Consider the following 25,394-nt stretch of genomic DNA (forward strand, 5'->3'; position numbering starts at 1 on the left):
TGTGTGTGTGTGTGTGTGTGTGTGTGTGTGTGTGTGTGTGTGTGTGTAGCTGATGGTACTCAGAAGCATTATGGCACAACAGTATTTGTGCTCAAGGCAAACTGCATTTTATTCCCCTTTGGTGTGAATGTGATGGTCTGTTGTAGGATGTTTAGAGTGATGAACAAACCAGTTTACTGTAACATGAACACTTGTGGGTCACCATATTCTTCTTTCCTCCGTTTACATGGATGAACCTGTGGCCCTTTAGATGTGAAACAAGCCATCGGCGCGTGGAGTGAGTCTGAATGGTGGATGTCATGCAGCGCAGTGATATTATTAGTATCATATCTCTAATGTTGTGCATTGTTTTGGGTTCAATTGTCACTGTTTTCAGCAGCGCCGTTATCATCTCAGATCTAGATGTACTGGATAATTGTTTTAACATTGAGTCGTTATCACAGAAAAAAGAGCATTTCAAAGGCGTACTCGTATTTAAAGCAGTAGTTTGACAGACTTTCAGGTAAATATACGCTAAAAAGTAAAAACGGTTACCAAAATAACATGTTATCTCTAATTTGTCTCGTCCCCAAATATAGTCTTGAGTTGAAAAAAGGAAAATTCATTGTTTTAGGGACTACTTTTTTGGGAGAGTAGTAACTTGCAGGACTTATTGGTCCTGGTGTTGCACCAAATATCAGCTATTTATCACATACTTGATTTGACAGCTGTTACCAAACATGGTGCCCCTAAAAATGTCAAATGTCAAACTATTCTTAAAATGACGTCTTCTTTGCTTACTAATCAAAATGAAGTTGCATTGTAAAACATTTTCTGTCCATGAAACTCGACCACAGTGAAGCGCCTTCACATCAGAACCAGTGTGTCTGTGCGCGTGAGAGGATTTGTCCCCGTGTTCTCTAAATGAACACAAGACACTATTTATACCGTTAGCTTGCTAAACGATATTGTCTTACTATATCTATTTTTCATACAGAATCGATGAGTGTTTTTCATGGACGTTGGTACTGAACAGTTACATCCCTGCAGAGGGTCGACTCTCAATCTTCCTGTGTCGGTTTAGATACTGCTGATCAAATTGTACTACATGACGATCTCCCGCTCTGCCCTGAAGGACCGATGCTTCTCTCTCACCGTGAGGTTTCTTCTTCTTCTTCCCTGGTCTGACTGGAACTGTTGAATTTTAAATCATAACACTCTCTCAGGTTCCTCAAGATGCTGTATGATGACACATCAGTCAGGAGTGGGCGATGTGTAGCCCGACACAATGTAAATTCAATGTCTGCAGCGTACAGTTTCTACCAGTGTAGTCATCCCTTTAATATTTATGGGTGTATTACGTCATTTTTGGCAAAGTTACAAATCTGACCTTTTTTTATGGCAATGTGGATTCTTCATGATTGAATAACTTGATTTATAAGTGTTTCATTTGCAGGATTAGAAAGTTGTTTTTCAATTGATTTTCCAGAGAGTGGACTATATTGAAACATATAAAATGATATATGTCGTGACGAGAAATATCCTAATCGCCCACTCCGACCATCACAAGACTCTGAGCTGCACAGAAAACTGCCACTTCATCCTGCGTTCATGTTCCCAGCTCCTTCATTACTCTGCAGCCAGTTCTACAGTCGGGCTGTGTAACTTTGATACCAGTAACGTTTGGGCCTATTCGGACCGTTTTGTTTGTGTTCAGAAATGCTCCTTTTACCAGTCTCTCGTGAACACGTTCAGGCTATGATGGGGTCAGATTCTATAAAGAAGCATTCTTTTATTTCCTGTTTGGGCATTTCTAGTTCAAGTGACTCACTCCTCCTGCATTCATGCAGCTTTGCAGGTGTAGCTGTGATTTTAGTATCTCTTTAGTTTGCTTTTGTAAAAAGGGGGCAAGGTTTCTTTTTTTATAAAGTCTGTTAATGTTATGTATCATTTTAAGCTATTTATAGCATACACAACGGTCCTTGTTGAACAAATCAATAATGCATCATAGTTAATGGTAATATTGTATAACTAGGTTTGTTTTTTTAGATGTTAAATATTTTGATAATTTATTTTTTAACACATTCCCATTGTTGAGAGATGAGGGTACTGTGTTTTTATGTGTATGCTGTTTTACTTCTGATCTCTGTACAAACTGATTTGTATGATTCCTCGTTTTCTATTTTTTTGGCATCTTTTTTCCCCGTTTGTGCGTCGGTGCTTTCTGCACAGAGCAGCGTACGCGATGTATCGACAAAACGTTTTGGTTGGACTTTGTTTTCTTTGGGTTGTAATAACTTGTACATTTAAAAGTGTAAATTATGTTTTCATTATTTTATAAAAAATATATTAAAAACAGTCAACATGGTCTGATTTCTATAACAATTCTCCCAATGAAGTTACACAACTGGTACGCGTTTTCATTAATCAAAAACGTTTAGATATTTATCTGAAAACATCCAATTACGTGTAAATGTGGAACCATTGTGGTTTTAAGCTCAATAAATGTCTAGTTTAATATTTTGCTAAAGTAGTCTGGAGGGAAAAAACATTACTGTAACTTCAAACATGCAACTATTTTAACAGGTTTCGTAGACTGCTTTAGACGGGGAATGAAGGAGGATCCAGGAATCAAACCTGGGACTTGCAGCACAGGGAATTTGTCACCATAAAGAAAATGCATCTCATCTTTTATTTTAAAGGGACCATGTACAGTTAACATGTCACCATTTGATGCACTGTACCAGATTATAGCTGTAAGCCAATTTGCATGTGTAGTCTGAATTCATTGATAACAGAAATTAGCTTCAACACAATAAAACTTGCATGTAAAATGTTTTATTTCAAACATAAAATATATTTTGTAGCGAGAACGTGCGGTTATATATTTTACATAAGAAAGCAGAACACTTTAATAAATTTAATTCTATACATTCCGACAGGTTTGTGACAGTGCGGTCAATGAAAAATGCTCACGTTTCTGTAACAAATGCACTTAAATAACACCACGATCGAGTCACAGCTGGTGACGACCTGAAGCCTCAGCAGGTGGGAGTGATTAGAGAGAGTGCGAGGACACGTAGTCTACGATCCACACATGAGACAATCATCGCGGTTCTCCAGAGAACACACTATGGCAGCGATGTTGCGCTCTTTGATCTCCTCTGTGGCCTTGACCGGCTCCTGCGCCTCCTTCATCTTCTCCTTGTTCAAGGTGAACTGGATGGGGTTAGCGGCAGGCTTCGTCCTGAGGTAGTACATCCCCGTCTTCAGACCCTGTGGTGAGAGGAAGAGACGAGTCTTAATGCACGTTGTTGCACTCATTAGTAGTAACTGCTCCTTTACATCCCGGTCTCACTTACTTGTTTCCAGCCGTAGAAGTGCATGCTGGTTAGTTTGCCGTAGTTTGGCTCTGCGATGTGGATGTTCAGCGACTGGCTCTGGTCGATGAAGGCGCCGCGGTCGGCGGCCATCTTGAGTATAGTCTTCTGGGAGATTTCCCAAACTGTTTTATACAGCTGCTTCAGATCATCTGGAATCTCATTAATGTCCTGTTGAAACAAATCATTTAACCAGAACAGTTACAACACCAGAGCTGAAACACCCATTTAATTGTTCACAACCTTTTTAAAGCAAACATAAGCACACATCAGAGCTTCCTATGAAAGGCAACCTGGATGTGTCTTGTTTACCTGAATGGACCCGTTGTGGCCGATCAGCTGGTTCTTCATCTCCTCGCTCCACAGCCCTCTCTCCGTCATGTCTTTGAGCAGATGAGGATTGACGATCTGAAACTCCCCGGAGAGCACCCTGCGGGTGTAGATGTTGCTGGTGTAGGCTTCGATGGACTCGTTGTTGCCCAGGATCTGGGCGGTGGAGGCCGTGGGCATCGGCGCCAGCAGCAGGCTGTTCCTCACGCCGTGCGTGGCGATCTTCTCCTTCAGCAGCTTCCAGTCCAGCAGGTCGGTGGGCGTCTTCCCCCACATGTCGTACTGCAGGATGCCCTTGCTGACGGGAGAGCCCTCGTACGTCTCGTAGGGGCCGAGCTCGGCGGCCAGGTCGCAGCTCGCCTCCAGGGCGGCGTAGTACATGGTCTCGAAGATCTGAATATTGAGCAGCTGAGCTTCGGGGCTTTCGAACGGGTAACGCATGAGGATGAAGCAGTCCGCCAAACCTTGTACACCGATTCCTATCGGCCTGTGGCGCTTGTTGGACTTCTCCGCTTCAGGCACTGGATAGTAGTTTATCTCGATGATCTTGTTCAGGTTTTTGACGATTACTTTGGTCACGGATGCTAGTTTTTTAAAGTCAAAGGTCTGCTCAGGGGTGACGTACATGTTGAGCGCGATCGAGGCCAGATTACAGACTGCCACCTCGTCGTGGCTGGTGTACTCGACGATTTCTGTGCAGAGGTTGCTGGACTTGATGGTGCCCAGATTCTGGTGGTTCGTCTTCCCGTTGCAGGCGTCTTTGTACATCATGTACGGCGTACCGGTTTCCGTCTGGGACTCGATGATGGCATGCCACACCTGCTGAGCCTTCACCACACGCTTGAACCGGCCATCCTTCTCATAGGAGGTGTAGAGCTTTTCAAACTCCTCCCCCCAGCACTCATCCAGCCCCGGGCACTCGTTGGGACACATCAGAGACCAGTCTTGGTTGCTCTCCACTCTCCTCATGAACAGGTCAGGGATCCACATGCCGTAGAAGAGGTCTCTGGCTCTCTGCTCCTCCTTTCCCGTGTTCTTCTTCAGCTCCAGGAAGTCAAACACATCAAAGTGCCAGGGCTCCAGGTACATGGCGAAGGCCCCGGGCCTCTTGTTCCCGCCCTGGTCCACATAGCGTGCCGTGTTGTTGTAAACTCTCAGCATGGGGACGAGCCCGTTGGAGTTGCCGTTGGTGCCGGCGATGTAGCTCCCCGTTGACCGGATGCAGCTGACGGCCACGCCGATTCCTCCGGCTGATTTGGAGATGAGGGCGCATTGCTTCAAGGTGTCGTAAATGCCCTCGATGCTGTCATCTTTCATGGCGAGCAGGAAGCAGCTGGACAGCTGTGGCCTGTTGGTTCCTGCGTTGAAGAGCGTGGGGGAGGCGTGGGTGAACCACTTCTCCGACAGCAGGTTATAGGTCTCGATGGCTGCGTCGATGTCCGTCTCGTGGATGCCGACGGACACTCGCATGAGCATGTGCTGCGGTCGCTCGGCCACTTTGCCATTGATCTTCAACAGGTAGGACCGCTCCAGAGTCTTGAAGCCGAAGAAGTTGTAGGCGAAATCTCTGTCGAAGATTATGGCCGAGTTGAGGCGGTCTTTGTTCTCAAGGACGATGTTGAGCGTCTGCTTGGAGATCATGGGAGAGTGGCGTCTGTTCAAGGGGTTGACGTAGTTGTACAGGTCCTCCATCACGTCGCTGAACACCTTCTTCGTCTCTTTGTGCAGGTTGGAAACGGCGATCCGCGCAGCGAGGATGGCGTAGTCGGGGTGTTTAGTTGTGAGCGTGGCGGCGATCTCTGCGGCCAGCGTGTCGAGCTCCACGGTGGTGACGCCGCTGTACAAACCCTGGATCACCTTCATCGTGATCTGGGCCGGATCCACAAAGTCAGCGTTAAGTCCGTAGCACAGCTTCTGGATGCGAGAGGTGATCTTATCGAACATGACGCGCTCTTGGCGTCCATCTGAAAAACAAACAAAACACTTTTCAGTTAACCCGATCATCACGGTCCAAAGAAGACAGAACAATTATACAATCAATTAACAGTAAAGATGAAACTATCAGCGGCCTCAGTAATCAGATTAATGCTGATGTCAAACTGGATCTTTAAATCAGTTAAGATCTTTTTGTCATTGTTTAACAAAAAGAAAAATGTTTGAATTGGCTTCCTTTTTAATATTTTCCTGTTCCGACTTTAAATCCACACACATGGATTATTTTGTGCCGATATTAAAGCAAATGTATTCTTTCAAACTTAAGTATACATTTGATAAAATAATAAAAATCGCAGTAGTTCATGGTCTCAACACAGTGCGATTCCTTCTGGTATTTAACTGTTAATCAATGGTGGATGAAGTATTCAGATATTTTTTACCAAAGTCAAAGTAACTATATAATAAAGTGTAAAATAAGCGTTTTACTGCATTAAAAATCTTAAATAAAAGTACATTAAATGTATTAATTAATATACTTCAAGTAGCAAAAGTGGGAGTACTCATTATGCAGAATGGCCAGTTTTAGATTGATATAATGTATAACTAATATAACTTGTGATTACACTCTCACTCACAAAGCCCTCCATAATCAGGCCCCCTCCTACCATCTGAGACTGCACTGACCTTTCCACATTCAAATCTCAAATCAAAACCCACCTGTTCAAAACTGCTTTTAATGTGTGACGATATTGTGTATTTTATGTTTTTAGTGTATTGCTTTTACATATAATGATTTTAATGTAAAGTGTCTTTGAGTACTCTGAAAAGCGCTATATAAATAAGATTTATTATTAATGTTTCAGCTGGTAAAGTATGGCTGATGTAAATGTCTTTATACACAGCCAGGTAGTGTAACCTATAATGTATTAGTCAATTTATAACAATCTAAATCTGCAAAGTCACTCAAGTTATTAAATAGATTTAGTGGAGTAACACGTACAGTATCTACCTACAAAATGTAGTAAATTGCATAAAGTGGAAATACTCAAGTAATGTACCACATAATTGTACTTTAGTAGTCACGTTACTTGAGGAAATGCAGTTACATTCCACTACAACTACTATACACGGTATTGTGGTCTTCAACTATTTATTTAGATTATTCAGTCAACATTAGTCTTTATACTTAACCAACATGTCCTCTAACCAGAGACTCGAGGTGCACATTAACATGCAGGTATGTTGTGCCTTTACGAGCTTAACTTTTCATTTTGGCGCCAACCCTGACACAAAGACTTGTAGCAAACAAATGCCTTCAGCTGAAAGCTCCAGAAATCACATTACGAGTAAGTCAACGGTTGATTGTACAGCCAGCTGGTGATTAATCGGACATTTGTACAACGACATGTTAACATGACGCCAAAAGAGTTAGTCCACTCAATAAAGTGACAGCTTGGCTGCACCCTGCTATGTTACACTGGTGAACTAACAGCTAACTAGTCTAGTTAAGATAGCTAACTAGTCTAGTTAAGATAACTAACTGAAGGCTACTAGCCAACGTTAGCTAACCGACTAAAGCACGGTGAGTAAGTTTAGTGCTACATCAAATAATCAGTCGGATAGAGGCAGCAGATGAGTCGCTGCAGGTGAGTGACAGATCGATCCACATTATTGACAGTTAGCATTGAAGCTAACTGAGGATCCATAACAATAGAAAACAGCTCACCCCGCTTGAGCACGTGCATGCTGGTAACGTGTGTTGTTCCTCGTGTCCTGAGAGAGAAAACAGCAGCTGAGCAGCTACAACTTTATCTTCTGCTCGGTGTCAAACTGTGCGGATACACACAGACTCCGTCCAGACCCAGAGAGAGTGAGAATAACCGCTTAAAGTCCCGCTAACGCTGTATTTGTATGGAAGGCGTCACCGCTACAAGCAGAGATGGACGGGCGTTCTGACCAATCAGCAGCGAGAGAACGCGGGACTTTACTATCTGAGCACCAATCACAACAGTTTGGTCAGCTTCCTCTTCCGTTCATGTTTCCCGGACTAAAATGTGGCGGGAGAGAGCGATGTAGGTCACATAACATGTTTTGTGTTGTCCTGGCCTGTTTCCAGCTCACTAATTAGCATTCATACAGCACACAAGAATGTATCCACACTGTGCTCTCACTCATTTTATGCAATTTATTTCAAAGACACACACAGGGCATCGATGCATCACATCAAATATTACTGCAAACAAAAATAACAAAATTATTTATTGGTCAAGCACCATGGCACATAACAGGAATTTGATCACAGTGAGCTGATCTGAGACCTCTTTTGATATACTCTGATTCATGTACTGGACTGATTTTTTTGTTTTATAATATTTATAGTCACATAAGTAATCAAGGACAATTATTGTACAAAATTAAACACTTAATTACATACTGCTATTAAAATACATCTGAATTATTTTGATTATAGTTCAAAATCAGATTTTTGCAAAGTAAAAGTGAAGTAAAAAAGAAAAGTATTTGCCTCCAAAATTAAGTGGAGTAAAAGTAATAGCATAAACAAAAACAAAAAAGCATAAAATTAAATTATTTGTCCTTAGTCACTTTGACTGTAGTTCTACCATGCGACCAGTAGGCGGCGATAGCGCACCTCAAATCTGTTCGTTAACCACAATATAAAACTAAAAGAAGTTACGCCATTAAACCAGAAACTACTGCCAAGATGTCCCGTAATGAGAAGACATTACAGTTGTACATTTAAATGGAATACTGCAACAGAAGAGTTACGACAAGTTTGCTAACGCTACATGATCTATTTATTGTAGTTTTCGTCATTAGGTGAAAATGAGTTAAACACTAAACAGCTGTAGATAGTTGCTGCTCGCTAAACAAAATTAATCTGTTTGTGTGTAAATTATTATAGTTTATCCTCGATTAATTTGATAAAAAATAAGCCATAAAATCAACAATGCCTTCAAGGAAACGCGCTGCAGGAGTCACATTGAAGATCGGGACCTCAAAAGACAGACAATCAAATGTAAAGGATGCATCACTGAAACAGGACTACAGACACATGTAACCACCGAGCTGACGAACAGCCCTAACCGCTCCAGGCTGCTCCAGCTTTGACTTCCTGTGTGATCTCCCCCCTGCATGCTCCACACGTCGGGTAGGACACGTATCTGTTAGGACGTCCTCCTCCTCGACGCCTCTTGTCTCCCAGTCATGTCCAGGTCCAGTCGGAGGTACAAGTCTCTGCAGCAGAGCAACAACGGCGGCGGCTCTCTCCTCGGATGTGACCGGGTGCGGATGCCCCGGGCGCGGGTGCTGCTGCTCTGCCTCCTCGGGGCTCTGGTGCTGGCGGTGGTTCTGGGAGTCTACCTGTCAAACGACACCGCCGACGGACACGTGAACCGCGTGCCCACCGCAGATCTGACCAAAGACCGGGTAAGAGTAGTGACGGACACGTAGACACAGACTCTAAAACTGTACCTGTCTGTTGTGGGAGCTGTCACTGAAATATAATAGAGTCACAACCAGAGTGTGACGTCTCTGAGTAACCAGATATGAGACGTGTCAGTGGGACAAAGCTGAGCTGTGAGCCTCACATTCCACTTTGTTTAAATCCATCCAGCTACTTAAACCTGGAGCTGATCACATGTCTACTGGTGCAAATGGTAGTCTATTAATTCATGTATTAGGCGATGGACAGAACAGTAATCAATGAATAGTTTAAGGCATATTTTAAACAAAAATGCCAAATATGTTCTGATTCGCTACTTATCTGTCATGTGATACTCGTGTGTAAAGACCCTCCAGACATGTTGTGCTGTGTCTGATGTTTTTACCACAAAGTCATGTTCCCTCTCACTGAAAAATCTATGAATATGCAAATATTGTTCATTTCAAAACGTTATACTGCTGGGTATAAGAGGTTTCAAGTTTCCACATCACACCTGTGTTAGTTGCATATTGAACCACGATTAGCTTCAAAACAGGTTGTGATGTCTAAATGCAGACCTGTGTTAAACTCAGATTTAAGGGGAGCACGAATACACTTTCCCCCTTCAGCTGATGCATTTTAAACAGCCTTCTGGTGCAACATTTTGCTTGCCCTTCAGTCTGATACCATTGTCTGGAACACTAAATTGTGATTTAAACCATTATTCATTTCTATCATTTTCTGTGCAAAACAATGAATTGAGAAAGTAATCTGCAGATGAATTGATAATGAAAGTAGTCATTACAACATCTTGTGCTTGATGTCGTTCATCTCTTCATTGTTATCCCATACTTTTCACTATATTTTATTTGTATCATCCAAATCCAAAATTTGCCTCAAAGGACTTTAGACCCTCAGTTCAAATAAGGAAAATGGCACAACAATAACCTTCTATTGGGAAAATAACAGGAAGAAACTTCAGGGAGAGCAAAGAAGCCTCTTCTCCAGGATGGACAGATGTGGAGAGATGTCTTATAATTAGATGACAGCTATTAGCTGCTGCCAAGCATTTGTCAGACCTGGACCACAAAACCTCTTCTGTACCACAACAACCTGGACAGAGTTCAGATTCTTACTTTTTTTTTTTTTTCCTTGCTTTTTATCTTCCCACATGTGCTTATTAATCATTAATCTTAATCTCCCGTCCATCCAGTTGGCCCACAAACCCAGCAAGTGCTCTCCGGCTCAAATCCACCGTCTGGCCTCTCAGGTGGACGGTACCCGCCTGTGGGAGACCCACCTGAGGCCCATCCTGATAGAGAGGCTCCCAGGGTCACAGGGCAGCCTGGCTGTACAGCAGGTGTGTAGATATTTATAGTTTCTTCCTCTTCACACATTGTCCTCACTCGTCTTTAATCCGCCCTCCCTGCTCCGCTTCAGCACATCACCTCCACTCTGTCTTCGCTGTCCGCTGGCTGGGCCGTAGACTTGGACTCCTTCCAGTCTTCGACTCCTCGTGGCCAGGTCACCTTCACCAACATCGTCGCCACTCTGGATCCTTCGGCCCCACGCAGGCTGCTCCTGGCCTGCCACTACGACTCCAAGGCCCTGCCTCCAGACCCCCGGGCCCCAGAGAAGGTGTTTCTGGGGGCCAGTGACTCGGCAGTGCCGTGTGCTATGATCCTGGAGCTTGTCACCTCTCTGGATGCCCAGCTTCTATCGTTCAAACAGCAGGTCTGTGCTCAGTCGTGTTTTGTTACACGTGTGTTGATGTCCTGGCGGTTTGCAGTAGTTGCACTTTAGAGATGCACATGTTGACAGATTAGCTCCCTACTTCCTAATCTTTCCTATGACAAAGAGAAAAAGAGATGCTAACATCGATGCTAATCTCTTCTTTTTTTGATTCTTCTTCTTATGTGACTCATTTGTTCCCTCTGGCTCTGTGGCTGCAGTGTAGGATAAGAAATGCTGAGTCCAGCTCCTTGTTTTCTTTGCAGCAGTCATCTGTAAATAGCAGTATCCCTCCTGAGGCTGTGATTTATGTAGTTACTGGAAGAATACACACTGCCACATCACTGCAGGAAGACAAACAAACAGGCCTCAGATGCTGCTTCTTTTTTTTTTTTTTTTTTAAATGCATTTTAATTTCTTTCTTCCCTTTTTCCTCCTCAGAAACTCCCAGTGTCTCTTCAGCTGGTGTTTTTTGATGGGGAGGAGTCCTTTGAAGAGTGGACCGCCACAGACTCGCTCTACGGCTCCCGTCACCTGGCTGAGCAGATGGCCAGCACGCCTCACCCTGCCGGCGCCACACAAGCCACCATGCTTCAGGCTGTGGTGAGGAAACAAAAATCCTGATCCAGAGACACTCTAAATGATGTATGAGCAGGCTGAACTTAGCAGACTGCCCAAACATATTCCATTTTAAACTTAACAACAGACAGCAGGTCTGTCATTTCTGTATGGACTGACCCTCCTACTAAATATATGAAAATACTTCTCCTGTCATGTCCCCTCTTACATCTCAGCAACATGTAGGGCTGTATGTATGACTTTGCACTTTCTCTCCAGGACCTTTTTGTGCTGCTAGACCTGCTCGGGGGTCCTGATCCACTGATTGCTAATCACTTTGATAACACGGCGCGCTGGTTTGACCGTCTGATCGCTGCAGGTAAGCGCTGGCCGTAACGTTTTTCATGAATATTTAAAATCCCCCTCTCTGTTCGTGTGCCCTAACTCTGCCTTCACCCCTCCTCGCTCTCAGAGAAGAGACTCCATCGACAGGGTCTTTTGACGTCTCACCCCTCAGAGCAGACGTATTTTAGGAAGGATGTGTACCTCGGACCTGTGCAGGACGACCACATCCCCTTCCTTCACAGAGGTGTGTGACACACAGACAAGCTTAAGAAACATACTGCATGATGTAAGTATATAACACATGCTGCTAGTCATCATCACTATCTCCCCTCCACACATATAGGTGTCCCTGTGCTACACGTCATCGCCACTCCCTTCCCACAGTTCTGGCACACGCTGGACGACACAGAGGAGAACCTGCACCGTCCCACCGTGGTGAACCTGACCAAGATCATGGCTGTGTTTCTGGCAGAATATCTGGGCTTCTGAACACAAAACACTGACAAACATTGGAGTGAAGGTGCCTCACTTTTTACCCCGTCCTGGAGTGCTCGTGCTATTTGTCACTGATGACAGATAGTTGCTAAATGACCAGCGTAAATTGGACCAGCTACCAGCTAAAACTTTACCAAAGACTTGGCCCTGCTGGACTGTCCAGACTCCTTGGTTTCTCGTGAGAGATGAGTTGAAGACATCTGTTTAAATGTCGGGGGATGCGATGTGGATTGAAAGTCTTAATTCAAATGTTAATAGTTCTTGTATCACGGTACCGGAGCAACAGTTTGGAAAGTTAAGTCTGTGAATTCAAACACACTCTATTTGTTATTGAGGTTTTTTTTTGCTTCATTCCTGTGAAAAATTAAGCAAAAAAACATTAACATTTATTTCCCCCATTAGTACGATTGAGATGCACTAATGTCTTCTTGAAGACAGACTTTGTGATGAGTTGAGGTCTCTCTGCTGTAAACACTCGTTCATATCTGTGAATAATTCTTTACCTTCACCTGACCGAGGATCCTCTTGGCCTTACAACCCACTGTTATTAATTCTAGCTATATTATATGGCTATACTGCACATTTTGTGCCAGTTTAATGATGCTATTATAGTGAAAATCCAACAACTTTTCATTTACACCCTGTAAAAGGTGTACTGAAAAGTCTGCAATAAAGTTTTGAGTTTCTGTTAGAATTTGATGCAATTTTGGGACGTCAAAAACACTGGAAATTGCGGTTACTAGAAAATATTAGTACATCCAGGAACATTTTCCCGGTATAGTCCCAAACTCAGCTCCCCTTTGACAAGTCAAAGAAGAAGTTTTGTTAACAAACATTACTTGCAAAGTATCTTTACATTCAAAAAGGAGTGAAACAGTTTTTTAATGTTGTACTAATCAAAAAGAAACAACCAAGTAATAGAAGTCACAAATTCAACATTTGAAAGGCATGCTCAATGGAGGCCTCTACACATGTGAAGTAGAGGACGTGGTGGGTGAGAGAGGGGTGGAGGTGGAGGGCAGTGGTACAGCGGATGGGGGCTTCCTGGAGGTGAAAAGTCGTTGTCAGAGGAAGGATGGACTTCGGCTGAGGTTCCTCCAGAGTTTGATATTAGGAAACTGAATGAAGAGATGATGAGCGTCAGAAAACTGCACCTGATCATGTCTTACATTACACTGTTAAATCTTTTGTCATGTCTTAAATTGACCACAAGAGGGTACTGCTCTACTATGTAAAATTAGACAAATGACATGTGTGGCACAAAGTTAAAAATGACTTCAATTAGTTTTTTTACATGATTTCAGATTGCTCTAGTTTGGTTCTGTTGTAAATGCTTTGCAGATGTTCATGTTGCATTAAAACAAAACAAAAACATTTCTACTTTCACAGTCTCAAACTGGAAGACGACAATGACAAGAAAAACAACAATCATTAACAGACCACTAAGGTCCGTGCTTGAAATTTTATAATTCTCAAAAGTTTATTAAAATGTATTTCTGTTTTAATATTAATATTTCCGTTGGATCACCAGAAAATGAAGATAAGTTATCTTCCTCTAATTCAGCTGAGAAAACAAACGTCTGATCTGATAATCGGGTCTCAATCATTTGTCACAGCACTCTGCGGTCAACCAACTCTGTGGATCTAATAGATTTATTTTAATCAATTTAACGTAAACTTCATGCCTTTAAATAAGTATCTATATGTGAATTAATTAATTATAATTAAGTTAAATATATGTTCATGGCGCTAGACAGTGGCGGACCTAGGCTGACTGACGGGCAGGGGCGGCATTTTATAGCATGTAGGGCACCCTATGACACTGCATTATGTTTTCTCCATTTAAGGGCACCCGTTACCAATGAGCTTTACTAGCTATTAATGCTTCTATCCTGTTGGAAAGTCATGTTATCCTTTTTTTGTTTTTGAAATTAACTTGCACGCAGAAAAGCATTCAACTAGTAAAATTAGACCTATCCCCCATGAGCGACCTGCTGCCCCTTCACTGACCCGTTAACGTCCGTGGTTCGATCCCTCTGCCTGCGGTTCTTGAACCAGTTGCTGACCTGCGTGGTTGTGAGGCCGGTGGCCCCCGCCAGCTCCCGCTTCTCCCGTGTAGAGGGATAAGGATTATGGCGGTACCACTTGCGGAGTATACTCCGGGATTTCTCCTGTTGGTATATTGAATAAATAAAGTCAGGCCTGAACAATACTAAAACACAAAGTCATTCAAAGAATTAGAATAGCTGTATCGCACCTTTTCTAGTAGCTAATCCTAACTATTTGAAGTAGGTTCTGCCATTCAACATTTATTCATGATGGATTGTTATTTAATATTTAATTTGAAGTTAAACGGTGGCCAAAGCCCTTCAAGCTAACAGTTTCCACCATTGTTACTTCCCTGATGTTGGGAAAAGTATTCAAATAAGGTGCTAAAGTGGAAATAGTCCTGCATTCAACATTGTATAGAAGTGAAGTTTCACCAGCAAAATATAATCCAAGTATCACAAGTAAAAGAATATAATATATATGTATAGCTGTACATATAGATATGTATATACCTTGAAACAGTAGCTGGTCTCCTCCCCGTCCCAGATGGTGTGTGGTAGAGGAAACTTCCTCCTTACCCGATACTTCCCCACAGCTCCCAGCGGTCGGCCCCTCTGCCTCTCGGCCTCCATGTAGTGGGCTCTAAGCCAGAGCTGCTGCAGGAGCGGGTGGCTACGCGGGGAGAAGGGGAAGCCCTCCAGCAGGGTGTAGAGGTCAGTGAAGAGGCCCTGGTGGAAGGCCACAGCGGCTTTAGCCTTCAGCACACTCTCCTGCTCCCCAGGGCAAGGAGAGGAGGAGGAGGAGGAGGAGGAGGAGGAGAGGGAAGGAGGAGGAGGAGGAGGAGGAGGAGGAAGAGGAAGAGTGCGGAGGAAGCCAGCAAGGCGATCCATGCAACCGCTCTGCAGGAGGACCTCGCACACACAAGCCACCTGCTCTGGTGTGAAGATCATTGCTGTGGAAACAGGATGGCTGCCCTCAAAGCCCAGAGATGTAAGTTGAGCCAAAGTCTGTCTTCTAACAACCTCTCTTAAGTCTGTACAGGAGCGAGCTGAAGCCTCTGTGGAGCATTGTGGCTTGTCTGCAGATGAACAAGTGAACGTGCATGTGTGTTTATTATCATGCCCAGGCAGAATTGAATCACAGGTAACCTGAGACCATCAGGGTTACAACAACACACCATACACCCCTCCTTTCTCTTGTACAAACACCCTCACACACATTTGGATTTGCTATTGTACTGCCATTCACCCAGAGAGAGTATGATGGTTTTGCAATGTAGAAAGAAAACGCATTTGAATAACATTTTCCTGCCAAATTAGAAGCATAATCCTCGGACAAATAGTTTTAGTGCAAACGATACTTAACCGTTCCCAACAGTCGTAACAAAAGCCGAAACCGCTTCGGTAAATGTAGTTTATTGCAATATTATGAAATATAAAAAATAGAATGCATTTGAATACAAAAATGAGAAAACAAGAAGCTTGAATGACAGACACAAACGTTCCCTTTCACAAATATCAAAAAGTCGATCAGAATACATTATATTTGGTTAAATCTGGAGTTGTATGTGTGTCCGGTAGCAGAGAGCATAAACGTATCCCAGGCTACAAACAAACGGGTACAAATGTGCATACGCCCATTGAGGCTTTAATGTCAACATACTTTGGTAAGAAATGGCTCATATAAACAAATGCAGGCTACCATATTCCACATTTCCCTTTACCCCTAACTATTCATTTAAATTTCAGACTGAAACTGATTTGTCCAAGCCATTCAATAATCTGCTCAAAGGCCACTGGGAACAAATGGCCTTAACATTAATTAACAGGGGGCGACCTACTGTATTTGTAAATGACCATCAAAATGACTTCAATACATGCAAGTCTAAGATTGTAAAACCTCAGTTTGCACAACAATGTGACCTTCCAAGTCAAAATGAATATCATTTCCTATCTGCATTTTCTCACAAGGACTCACTTTCTTACTGATTGATACATGCTTTAAATAGATTAAATGTACAAAAAAGACAAACAATTGTGTACCATAATTAGCCAAAGGTCTGACCGCTACCTGCGTTATGACAGTGGAACGCTTTAACGATGATAAGCATTATTAAGGTTTTAATGGAAGGAGCTGTTCCAATCAATTTACAACAGATTTCATCAGGAGATCAGTATCTGGATGATTAAGGTCCAATTTAAAAAAAGATATTTCAGAGGAGAATATGAGTCCAACCACTGTCATAACAACACAGCAGCGCAGTAAACATCGTATGAATGAAAGGTGCAACATATACAAATAGATGCGATCGGGCTATGACTATGCAACAAAATCTGTCACATTATATTTCACTGGCGATCAAACAGACAAACAAATGTGGATATTCAAATAAGTCCATGACGTGAATCCCAAACTTTGGTTGTGTATAGCATTTGTAAAACTGTGTAAAAAGTCGAAACATTTTTATCAAAAACATCAAACCTGTAGGCTTTAAAATAAGGCACTTATCAATATCAACAAACAAAGATTTTGGATGCATTTGACAACAAATATCACGAAGTGGGATCACAGCAAATGCTTTAGTGTCATGCTTCATTTAAAAGTTCAGTATTTAAAAGCTTCTTATTTTTTTTTTCATCTCCCAAGAGTACTGGCTTATCAACTCTGCCCCTGTGCCACAAAGTGTCCTATCAAGAACTAAACATGCATTGCATAGAGTGTAGACCTTTTTATTTCCTGTGTTGTATTCTTACTAATGGTGAGCAGCATTCTCACTTGAAAACTGCAGAAAGTCATTTAAAACAGTTCACTGATCAAATAATGTTTCAGCTTAGACTTCAGTAACCTGTGGTAATAAAATACTGCTGCATAGCCCTTGAAGCTACGACGTACTAATGGTTCCACATAAAACTCAACCGACTAAACTCAGTTCCCTTTGTGAAGAATATAATCCTCACTTCATTCCTGGAGTGTTTCCTGGTAGAATGAGTCCTGAATCTCTGCGCTCTGGACAGACAGGCCAAGCTCAACTATTTCTAGATTCATGCCTTTGCCAGACAGCGCCGCGGTGTGTAGTTACTGTGGTCGATCCACAAAGAACTTCTTCTCTTGCCAGCAAAAAAAACAGACATCTTTCCCAAGTACAGCTGAACTTGGCCTGTCGTCCACAAAACTGCGAAGAAGAGCTGAGAGAGTAGACAAAGCCATAACGCCTTGCATAGTGTAGTCTTTTCTTTTTTAACACACAGGACTTGTAACTGGGCCAATCTGTGTTAGTTCTTCTGTCTGCATCTGATGAAACACATAAGGCACGTACAGATTTTAGTAAAAAAAAACAAAAAACTGAAACGCACGAGAACATCCCATGTAACCCTACCCATCTATGTGAAATAAAGCTGCTGAGGTTTGATCTCAAAAGTGCCAGCTGAGACCGTGACGGTACCAGGCCCTACCGAGTGTGCGTCATCGTTGTACATGTCAGAACCTGAACATTTTGTAAAAAAACATTTGGCTCTTAGAAGTTTGACAGCGTGGAATAAAAATCTGTCCGACGGCAGATTCTGCAACCTACTGCGTTGTTTCATTGTTTTTGTTTTTAGAGACACTGGGTTGCCGACCAGCCGGGTAAACGGACTACAAGCCGAGGTCATCATCCACGGGGACTGACTGGAGCTGAGTGAGAATCTTGGAGTCCCCGTCCATGTCCTCTGGATTCCCCAGTGCCGAGTTGGCGTCCACATCCTGCTCCGGCGAGGGGCTTCCCAGAAGCAGCGACTCTCCTCCAGGTAGGCCTAACAAAGCCGGGTCCACAGTTAGGTCCCCCTTGCCGCGGACATCAAACAAAGTTAGACTCGCCGAAGTGGAGAGGGGCACAGGGCTCCAGGTTGGCTGGGACAACTGGGTGTTGGGTGTCACCCCACTGTACATGGGACTGAGGGTAAGCAGACTTTCTGGAGTGAGAGAGTTTAGCATTGTAGGGGTGACTGAATGTTCCAGCCCCGGAGGGGAGAGGACGGCAGGTGTCCCCGTCTCCAGAGCACAGTACGGTGGAGACGAGTTGATGAAGTTTAGGGGACATGATGCGAGGCCACTGGGGGTCGGCCCTGAGGTGGTTGAGACTACAGGAGGGGCGGAGGAGGTGAGAAGGTGACTCAGTCCATTAGCAGAGATGGGTAAAGCATCAGGGACTGGTTTCAGGGGCAAGCTGGTGAGTTGAATGCCGGCTGGGATGGTCAGAATCAGCTTGCCTTGCTGGACGCTCAGGTAGGGGCCTCCACCGAGGAGAAGGTTACCTACGGTGGCGATGAAGGAAAAATACACGGCGATCAAGACTGAGTTACAACATTCAAACAAGAGGCACACCAGTATGAGATGCAGAGTGGAGGCAGCAGATTCATTTACAGACCAGTACTTATTATAACGTGTGTTCTAGATTAAAGAAAATCAGGCATTAATACTATTCTGTCTCTGTATTCTGTTTATTTGTGTTTTTTTTAATGAATGCTGTGTGTATTACAATCATTTTTTTCCCTTAACTTTCTAGTTACAGATGCTCTATTGTTTATTGTCAGAGCTTTTTTTATACATTTTTGAGGAATTGTTTCTTAAGTGTTGCAATGTTATGCATGAATTAGCCTACTGTACTAGTAAACATTCATATTTTACAGCTCAAACTATCAGTGGATTAATCCATTGCCAGATAATCTTTTGGCAACTATTTTGACAATAATCAAGTTATTGTTATATTTTCTTGTGAGGGTTTTCTGCCCCTCTTTGTTTAATCTGAAACTAAACTGAGTGTATGTGTAGGTATTTGACTGAAACAAATAACATGACTACCATGGGCATACAAACTTTGAAGGGCATTTTTGTTCGCTTTTAAGACATTTTATCGACCAAAAATTGTTTTATTGAGAAAAGAATCATCAGATTCATAAATAATAAAAACTGTTGTTAGTCCCATTCCTAGAGTAGATCATCCCATTGTGGACTATTGGTAATTTAGTAATTACTTGTATCAAGTGACTCTGCATCCCAGAGCCCAAATTTGTGTCTTCTTGCTTGTTTCATGTGTCCAGATATTCAATTTAATGTTGCATATGATTACGAAAATCCTCACTTTTAAAAAGGCTGGAAGCAGTAAATGTTTGTCCCCAATTTTGCTAGAAAATGCAATAAACTACTTAATCAATTCCCCGTTGGTGGACTAATCGTTTCAGCTCCGCTTGCTACATTCATACACAAATATCTAATGAATTCAGTTTACCTGGAGGAGCAGAGGGCAGCTGAATGATCCCAGAGTTGAGGAGCTGCACACTGGGGGCCGCAATGCTTTGGGGACCCACACTCTGAATGGGCCTCAACTGGTTTATTCTGAGAGGACCCTGTGCGACCCCTGCAGGAGCTGAAGTCAGGATCTGTAAGGGCACTCCAGCCGAGGGGATGGAGAGAGAAGGACTGGCAGGTACCACTTGGGGGAAAGAGATGGTGGAGGAAGTTTGGATGGGGGAGATGGGGACCAGCTGAGGCATGGAGAGGGGGACTAACTGTGCTGGTGTGGTGCCTTTGGTCTGGGGGACTGGGAATACTTGTGTCGGGGAGGAGATGGAAATAACCTGTGGGACCTGGATTTTGCTGGGTGTGCAGTTTGTGCTTTGGTCCCCCAGCTGGTGTACCGTTCGCTGTGGGAGCTGACTGTTGTTGAGCTGTGAGATAGAGACTATGGTTGTAGCACCTTCAGGCAAAGTTGTTAAGGCATCCTGCTGCTGTTGCACCAGTCTGGTGCTCGTGTTCAATGTCTGGTTTTGGAACTGAGGAGCTGGCGAGGTGAGGGAGGACACTGGGACCAACTGAGGGCATTGGGACACCTGGGCTCCTGAAGAGTGCTGGACCAGCTGGGAGACTGGTATACCCTGGATGGAAGGCACAACCTGGGGCAGAGAGAAGACCTGAGGGGCGGAGTTGCTGGAGTAAATGACAGAGCTAGAAGGGTTTAAGTGAGAGCCAGCTGTGGCGAAGACAATGTACTCCCCTTGTTGACTGGAGAGAGGCACAGAAGAACTGGAGATTAACATGCCTGCAGATGACATGGAGGCCGGGAGGGTGAGAGACTCCTGGCGTTGGGTGTTTTGTGTTAAGACTAGTGAGGGGAGCCTGGTTGGGGAGGACAGAGTCGGTGAGGAAGGGGATAAAGATAAAGATGAAGACGAAGATTCAGAGACACTGATGAAATCCATTGCATTGCCGCTGTCTGTTCTGGTTAGCAGAGGAAGAGAGATGATGGATGGAGGGTATGAGACTGATGTGGTGTTTGTGCTAAAAACAACGGCCGGAAGGCTGCTCGGCTTGGCCGAAAGCTCCGGCTGTGCCATAGAAACTGCTTGCTGCTGCTGCACACTGATACTAGGTTTGGTTATTACCTGAGCCCCGTTCAGTATCAGCGGAGAGTTGGTTGCAACAGGACTCAGCGTGACTGTCTGGCAATCGCCCAAGCTTAGCCCATTAATTATGACACCAGTACCGGTACTGGAGAGCAGGGAATTTCCATTAAGTAGTAACGACTGAGGCGCTGTGAGGAAGCCACCGGACCCGTTGAGGATGAGCTGGCCTCCCGCGCTACAGGGGACGGCAGAGAGAGAGATGATGGAAGCTGTGGAGCCAGCAGCCTCCTCTGGTTTATCAGGCGTGTCGTCCATGGGGCTCGACTCGTCCTCGGTGCTGTGGTTCCCATCAGACTCACTGGAATGAAGGAAAAACAAATGGTTCAAATAAAAGAGCAATCCGTGGGACTTAAGAGGGTTGGGCACGGGGCTTTACCTGTGCTCAACGAGAACACATGAACAAGAAAACAAACAGTATCTGTGCACTGGATTATAGCTCCCAAACTCCATTCGACTGAAAGGACAAGATATCAAATAAGCAGAGTCTTTATCAGACTGCATCTTGCATGATGGCATCTGGTTGTTCAACACCATTTTTGACTTTGGTTTTGGTCTGAGAATGTATTTCATTCACAGTCACAGTAGCAGAGTTTGAAATGGCTAGAATGTGTCGGAGGATATAAATTCACATTGTTGTAAGAAAGACTTTGAATTTGCATTTAGATTGCCGTAATATTGAAATGCTGACAAAAAAATGTAATTCACCCAAAGCATGTGATTTAGCCAAGTCTGGCTCATTTGCACTGTTTAAAACATGTCCCGTCTCGGGCAATTAAATTACTCAATAAATACTTTTTATCAGGCTATTTAAAGATGATGACATAAATACCACTTTCATGATAATGTCTGTTATGAGAGTCGGCAAAAAGATAAACTTAGGAAACTTTGTAAATCTCTTCTATTTGAAACGCAACACCTGGGGAATGTACACAATAAGTACTTATTTTTTGCAGATGTTTAAATTCAAATCAATAATTAGTTTTTCAGTGGCTAATTGTGGTAAACTGGTGAAGATACCAACTTATTATTATTATTATTATTATTTTAACCCTTACCATCTTATCTACAAAACCTTCCATACACAGCAGTGGATCAATATAAACTCTCAGAAGACAAAGCTAGATCAGATTCCTAGAAGCTCCTTTAGGTCGTCTCCCTGGTTAATGTGTGTTACAATGTGTAGCAGCCTGGTCAACCGTACACATTGTTTGTGATCCAGACCACCACAAACCCGATAAGATAGGTTTGCTGTATCGCTCTTATCTCATCACAACTTGCCCCCCCACCCCAATTTGGTGAAATAGTAGCTGTAAAAAAAAACCAACTTTAAGATAAACCCCCCCCCTCTTTTGTATTTATTTTTCACCACCGTCTCTAGTGGGAACGTTGACTGTGACCTCGGTCACCCTGCAGGCCCTAGCCAGCGGTGCAGGGTTTCAGGAAACTTGAGCCACGGTGGGCGCCTGGATCTCACATTTCATAACAAAGCAACACGCTCCTCTCAGACCTGTGTGGCTTTCCGCTGTCAAAAGGACAGCTCCCCTGTCCGTCTTCTTAATTGATGCAATGTTTAGTTTAGTTGTTAGTTGCTGTTCTTTTACTTTGGAGTTTAATGTGTGTCCACATACTCTTTCTATGCTGCACCGTGTAGGCCTGTAGGTCTTTGTTTACCATGAAGGTTTGGTCTGGTTTCAGTGACTGTTCAGACCGGTATTGTTAATGTCATAAAACACAATACAAAGTAACGAGGCGCTTTCACTTAATCAAAGGCTCGTTCAAGACAGACTTTTGGTTTCCCCTAACTCGCTACATAAAGACTCGATACATAAATGTGTTTCCAGTGTTGTCGGTCTTGCCTTTTGCTGTGGGTCCCGGACGGGGTCCTGTCCCTCTGCCTGCGGTTCTTGAACCAGTTGCTGACCTGCGTGAGGGACAGTCCGGTGACTTTGGCCAGGTTCTTCTTCTCGTCCGGAGTCGGGTACCTGTTGCTCTTGTAGCACTCTTTCAGGGCATTTCGGGATTTCTCTTTGAAGCAGTATACGGTCTCCTCTCCGTCCCAGATGGTTTTGGGCAGGGGGAACTTCTTCCTGAGCCGGTACTTGTCCACTGCGCCCAGGCTGCGGCCCCGGGACCTCTCCGCCTCCTTGTAGCGGGCGTTCAGGTACAGGTCCTGCAGGAACCCATGGTTAGACGGGTGGAAGTCGTAGCTCTCCAGGATGACGTACAGCTCCTTGAATTCTTCCCGGTGGAAAGCCACCAGTGCCTGGGCCTTCAGCAGGGTCTCGTTGCCACGTAGCAGCTCGGACGAAGGAGGTATGGTGGATAGAAATCTCCACAGGCGATCCACATTGCCCGCCTGCAGAAGGGCCTCGCAGAGACATGATACTTGGTCGATGGAAAAACTCAAAGCCGACTTTTGGAAACTTTGGAGTAATCGTTCCGAAATTTGCACCGGATCTTCCTCTTCTTTGCACTCCGTTGCCGTTGGCTCCTCTGGGCTGTTCTCAGATTGTTCTGTAGACTCCAAAGACAAGGAAGCCATTTTTACTTTAACTTTTTTTTTCCTCCCGCAGTTCCTCCTCTCTTTCTCCCTCCCTCTCTCCCATTCTCCGCCAGTCGACCAAACCATGAATGTGCCTGCAAGCTACCAGCGGCCCCGCCCCTTTCCTACCCTATAATGTAGTGTCTTTGTTTCAAAGTGTCTTTGTGACAGAAGATTATGCGCATCATATTATATTTCTGGACTAACTTATTACTGTGTAGCTCCAGCACTACCAATGCTTTTCTTATTGACGCTTCTCACATGTGCGGTTGTGTAAAACCATAATATGAAATTTCACAAACATCTGGCTGATGTGGATGATGGTATAGAGATCTTTCACTCTTTCACTACAAGCAAAAGTCCTGCATATTCATGATACTTATTACTTACTGGTTACTTAAATAAAACTACACACGTCAACATGTACAGAGCGGAGCCAATTAACTATTTTTGATAACCAATTCATCTTTTCAGTCACATTTCATGCTAAAAACCTTTTTTAAATGTGATAATTTGCTGCTTATCTCTGTCATATGTCATAGTAACTACAACTGGAAATCTTGTGTCAATAAAACATGAAGCCACCTCTGGGAAATTATTAATCATTTCCTGACATTGCCAAAACAATGATTATTCAACTAGTTGAGAAAATAATCGACTGATTCATTGATAATTAAAATGTTTAATTGCAGCCCTAAGTAAAAGTAACAATTAGGTGGAATGGTCCCTGTCGGATTGGTATAGTATTGATTACTAGTGCATTACTGTGTAGTCAGCATTTTAATGCTGTAGCTTGTGGAGGTGATAAACCGCATGCTTGACCTGTCTGCTCTCCTTTTCTTGGCTTTTTGTCAGATTACTTCCCTTATACTTGTAATGTAATGTGAATTTATGTTGTCACGTGTTAACTTGTGCTGTGTTATTTTTTTATCATTGATTAGTCTGCTGACTATTTTTCTGATTAGTTGATGTATCGTCTGTATAATGTTGTAAATAAGTAAAAAATGTTCATCACAAGTTGCCAGAGCTGGAACCAGTGAATAATTGTTGATGGCAGTGTGCACTTTTTGATAATTTACTCTACATTTGTTTATTTTTGATAGCACTCTAAGATTATATATGTAGCCAGACAGAGGTACCCTTTATGATTAATAAGAATTACTATGGTTCTTTTTAATGGCAAATGTCTAGATTCCTATAAAATACATGCACAGTTAAGAAAGTGCGCTCCGACAGCTTCTATCCAACCAGTACAAGAGTGTGTGTGTCTGAGATGGTAAATTCAGACCGGAAGAGTTGCCCAAATTTCCTAACATGCACCAGCATTAACCTAACACCCTAGAACAATCTGTGCATTTTCAGGAGCTTCACATCAAACAGTTTAATGAATGTATACAATTTCAGAATAAGGCCTTTGTAAGACAGTGTGGTTGTTCAGGTAAGTTTATTCTTGTCATCCCAGTTGTCCAACCGGATCCCAGGGTTTGGTGTGCTTGAGGTCGGTTACTAATGTAAATAGTGTCAGTAAACACACACACACAACTAAGTCTAAAAGGAGAGCGCATCCTGGAACATCCATTGAGCCCACTTCAGTGAGTCAAATGCTAGTGGCAACGTCTCTCTGCAATGAATATATGAAACCAAAACTGTGATACGTCAGGTACATTAATTGTAGGTAAATTCAGAAAATAAATGGCTTACCTAAATTTTAGCTATTCGTTATTGTTATACAAACTGAAAGCTTTATATACACAGGTCCTAACCTGAAGCTCAGACATTAATGTGAAAACTGTGTCAGACAGAGAATTCGGCATGTTCTTAAGGATATACATACCACAAATATGTGAGCATGACCTGCAGATAAGTCATGCATGAGGCCGGTTTGTCTCCATCAACAACCATAGGAATGTAAATCTTCGCTGTGGGACCGTGGGCTTGTCTCAGCTCCACTCTGCTCCTCCCAGTCAAGTGTTTGGACGGAGCTCTCAGCTTTCATTGATCTCGTCTTGTCTGCCCGTACATGCTCTAGTCTGTTATCTGTGCTCATTGAATGCTTTGGTCCACTGAAATATGTCCACGATTAATGAAAAGGCCGGTTTTCCCGGCACAGAGATTGTTTCCTGATGTCAAAAATCAAACTGCAACAGAACAAAATAAGACATTTGTTT

At 43.3% G+C, this 25,394-nt stretch overlaps 4 protein-coding genes across 4 annotated transcripts; 1 reads left to right on the top strand and 3 right to left on the bottom strand.

Moving 5' to 3' along the window:
* Window positions 1-2,485: 2,485 nt before the first annotated feature.
* Window positions 2,486-7,519, bottom strand: LOC116391105 (ribonucleoside-diphosphate reductase large subunit). The gene is made up of 4 exons (XM_031861373.1): window positions 7,351-7,519; window positions 3,672-5,653; window positions 3,342-3,530; window positions 2,486-3,255 (listed from the first exon to the last, which is right to left on the bottom strand). Exons 1-4 carry the CDS (start codon window positions 7,367-7,369, stop codon window positions 3,064-3,066), a joined length of 2,382 nt encoding a protein of 793 aa, XP_031717233.1. The 5' UTR covers window positions 7,370-7,519; the 3' UTR covers window positions 2,486-3,063.
* Window positions 7,520-8,324: 805 nt separating this feature from the next.
* Window positions 8,325-13,571, top strand: qpctla (glutaminyl-peptide cyclotransferase-like a). The gene is made up of 7 exons (XM_031861346.1): window positions 8,325-9,071; window positions 10,280-10,426; window positions 10,507-10,800; window positions 11,239-11,400; window positions 11,635-11,734; window positions 11,828-11,944; window positions 12,044-13,571. The coding sequence occupies exons 1-7, from the start codon at window positions 8,850-8,852 to the stop codon at window positions 12,187-12,189; spliced, it is 1,188 nt and encodes a 395-aa protein (XP_031717206.1). The 5' UTR covers window positions 8,325-8,849; the 3' UTR covers window positions 12,190-13,571.
* Window positions 13,070-15,311, bottom strand: six9 (SIX homeobox 9). The gene is made up of 3 exons (XM_031861349.1): window positions 14,757-15,311; window positions 14,206-14,366; window positions 13,070-13,313 (listed from the first exon to the last, which is right to left on the bottom strand). The coding sequence occupies exons 1-3, from the start codon at window positions 15,192-15,194 to the stop codon at window positions 13,148-13,150; spliced, it is 765 nt and encodes a 254-aa protein (XP_031717209.1). The 5' UTR covers window positions 15,195-15,311; the 3' UTR covers window positions 13,070-13,147.
* A 183-nt stretch (window positions 15,312-15,494) lies between these two features.
* Window positions 15,495-23,261, bottom strand: six5 (SIX homeobox 5). The gene is made up of 3 exons (XM_031861330.1): window positions 22,541-23,261; window positions 19,511-20,982; window positions 15,495-18,536 (listed from the first exon to the last, which is right to left on the bottom strand). Exons 1-3 carry the CDS (start codon window positions 23,224-23,226, stop codon window positions 17,878-17,880), a joined length of 2,817 nt encoding a protein of 938 aa, XP_031717190.1. The 5' UTR covers window positions 23,227-23,261; the 3' UTR covers window positions 15,495-17,877.
* Between the last annotated feature and the right edge of the window lie 2,133 nt (window positions 23,262-25,394).

This window comes from Anarrhichthys ocellatus, unplaced genomic scaffold (genome assembly GCF_004355925.1).
Source record: "Anarrhichthys ocellatus isolate YVR2014 unplaced genomic scaffold, GSC_Weel_1.0 scaffold24, whole genome shotgun sequence".
Taxonomy (NCBI): domain Eukaryota; kingdom Metazoa; phylum Chordata; class Actinopteri; order Perciformes; family Anarhichadidae; genus Anarrhichthys; species Anarrhichthys ocellatus.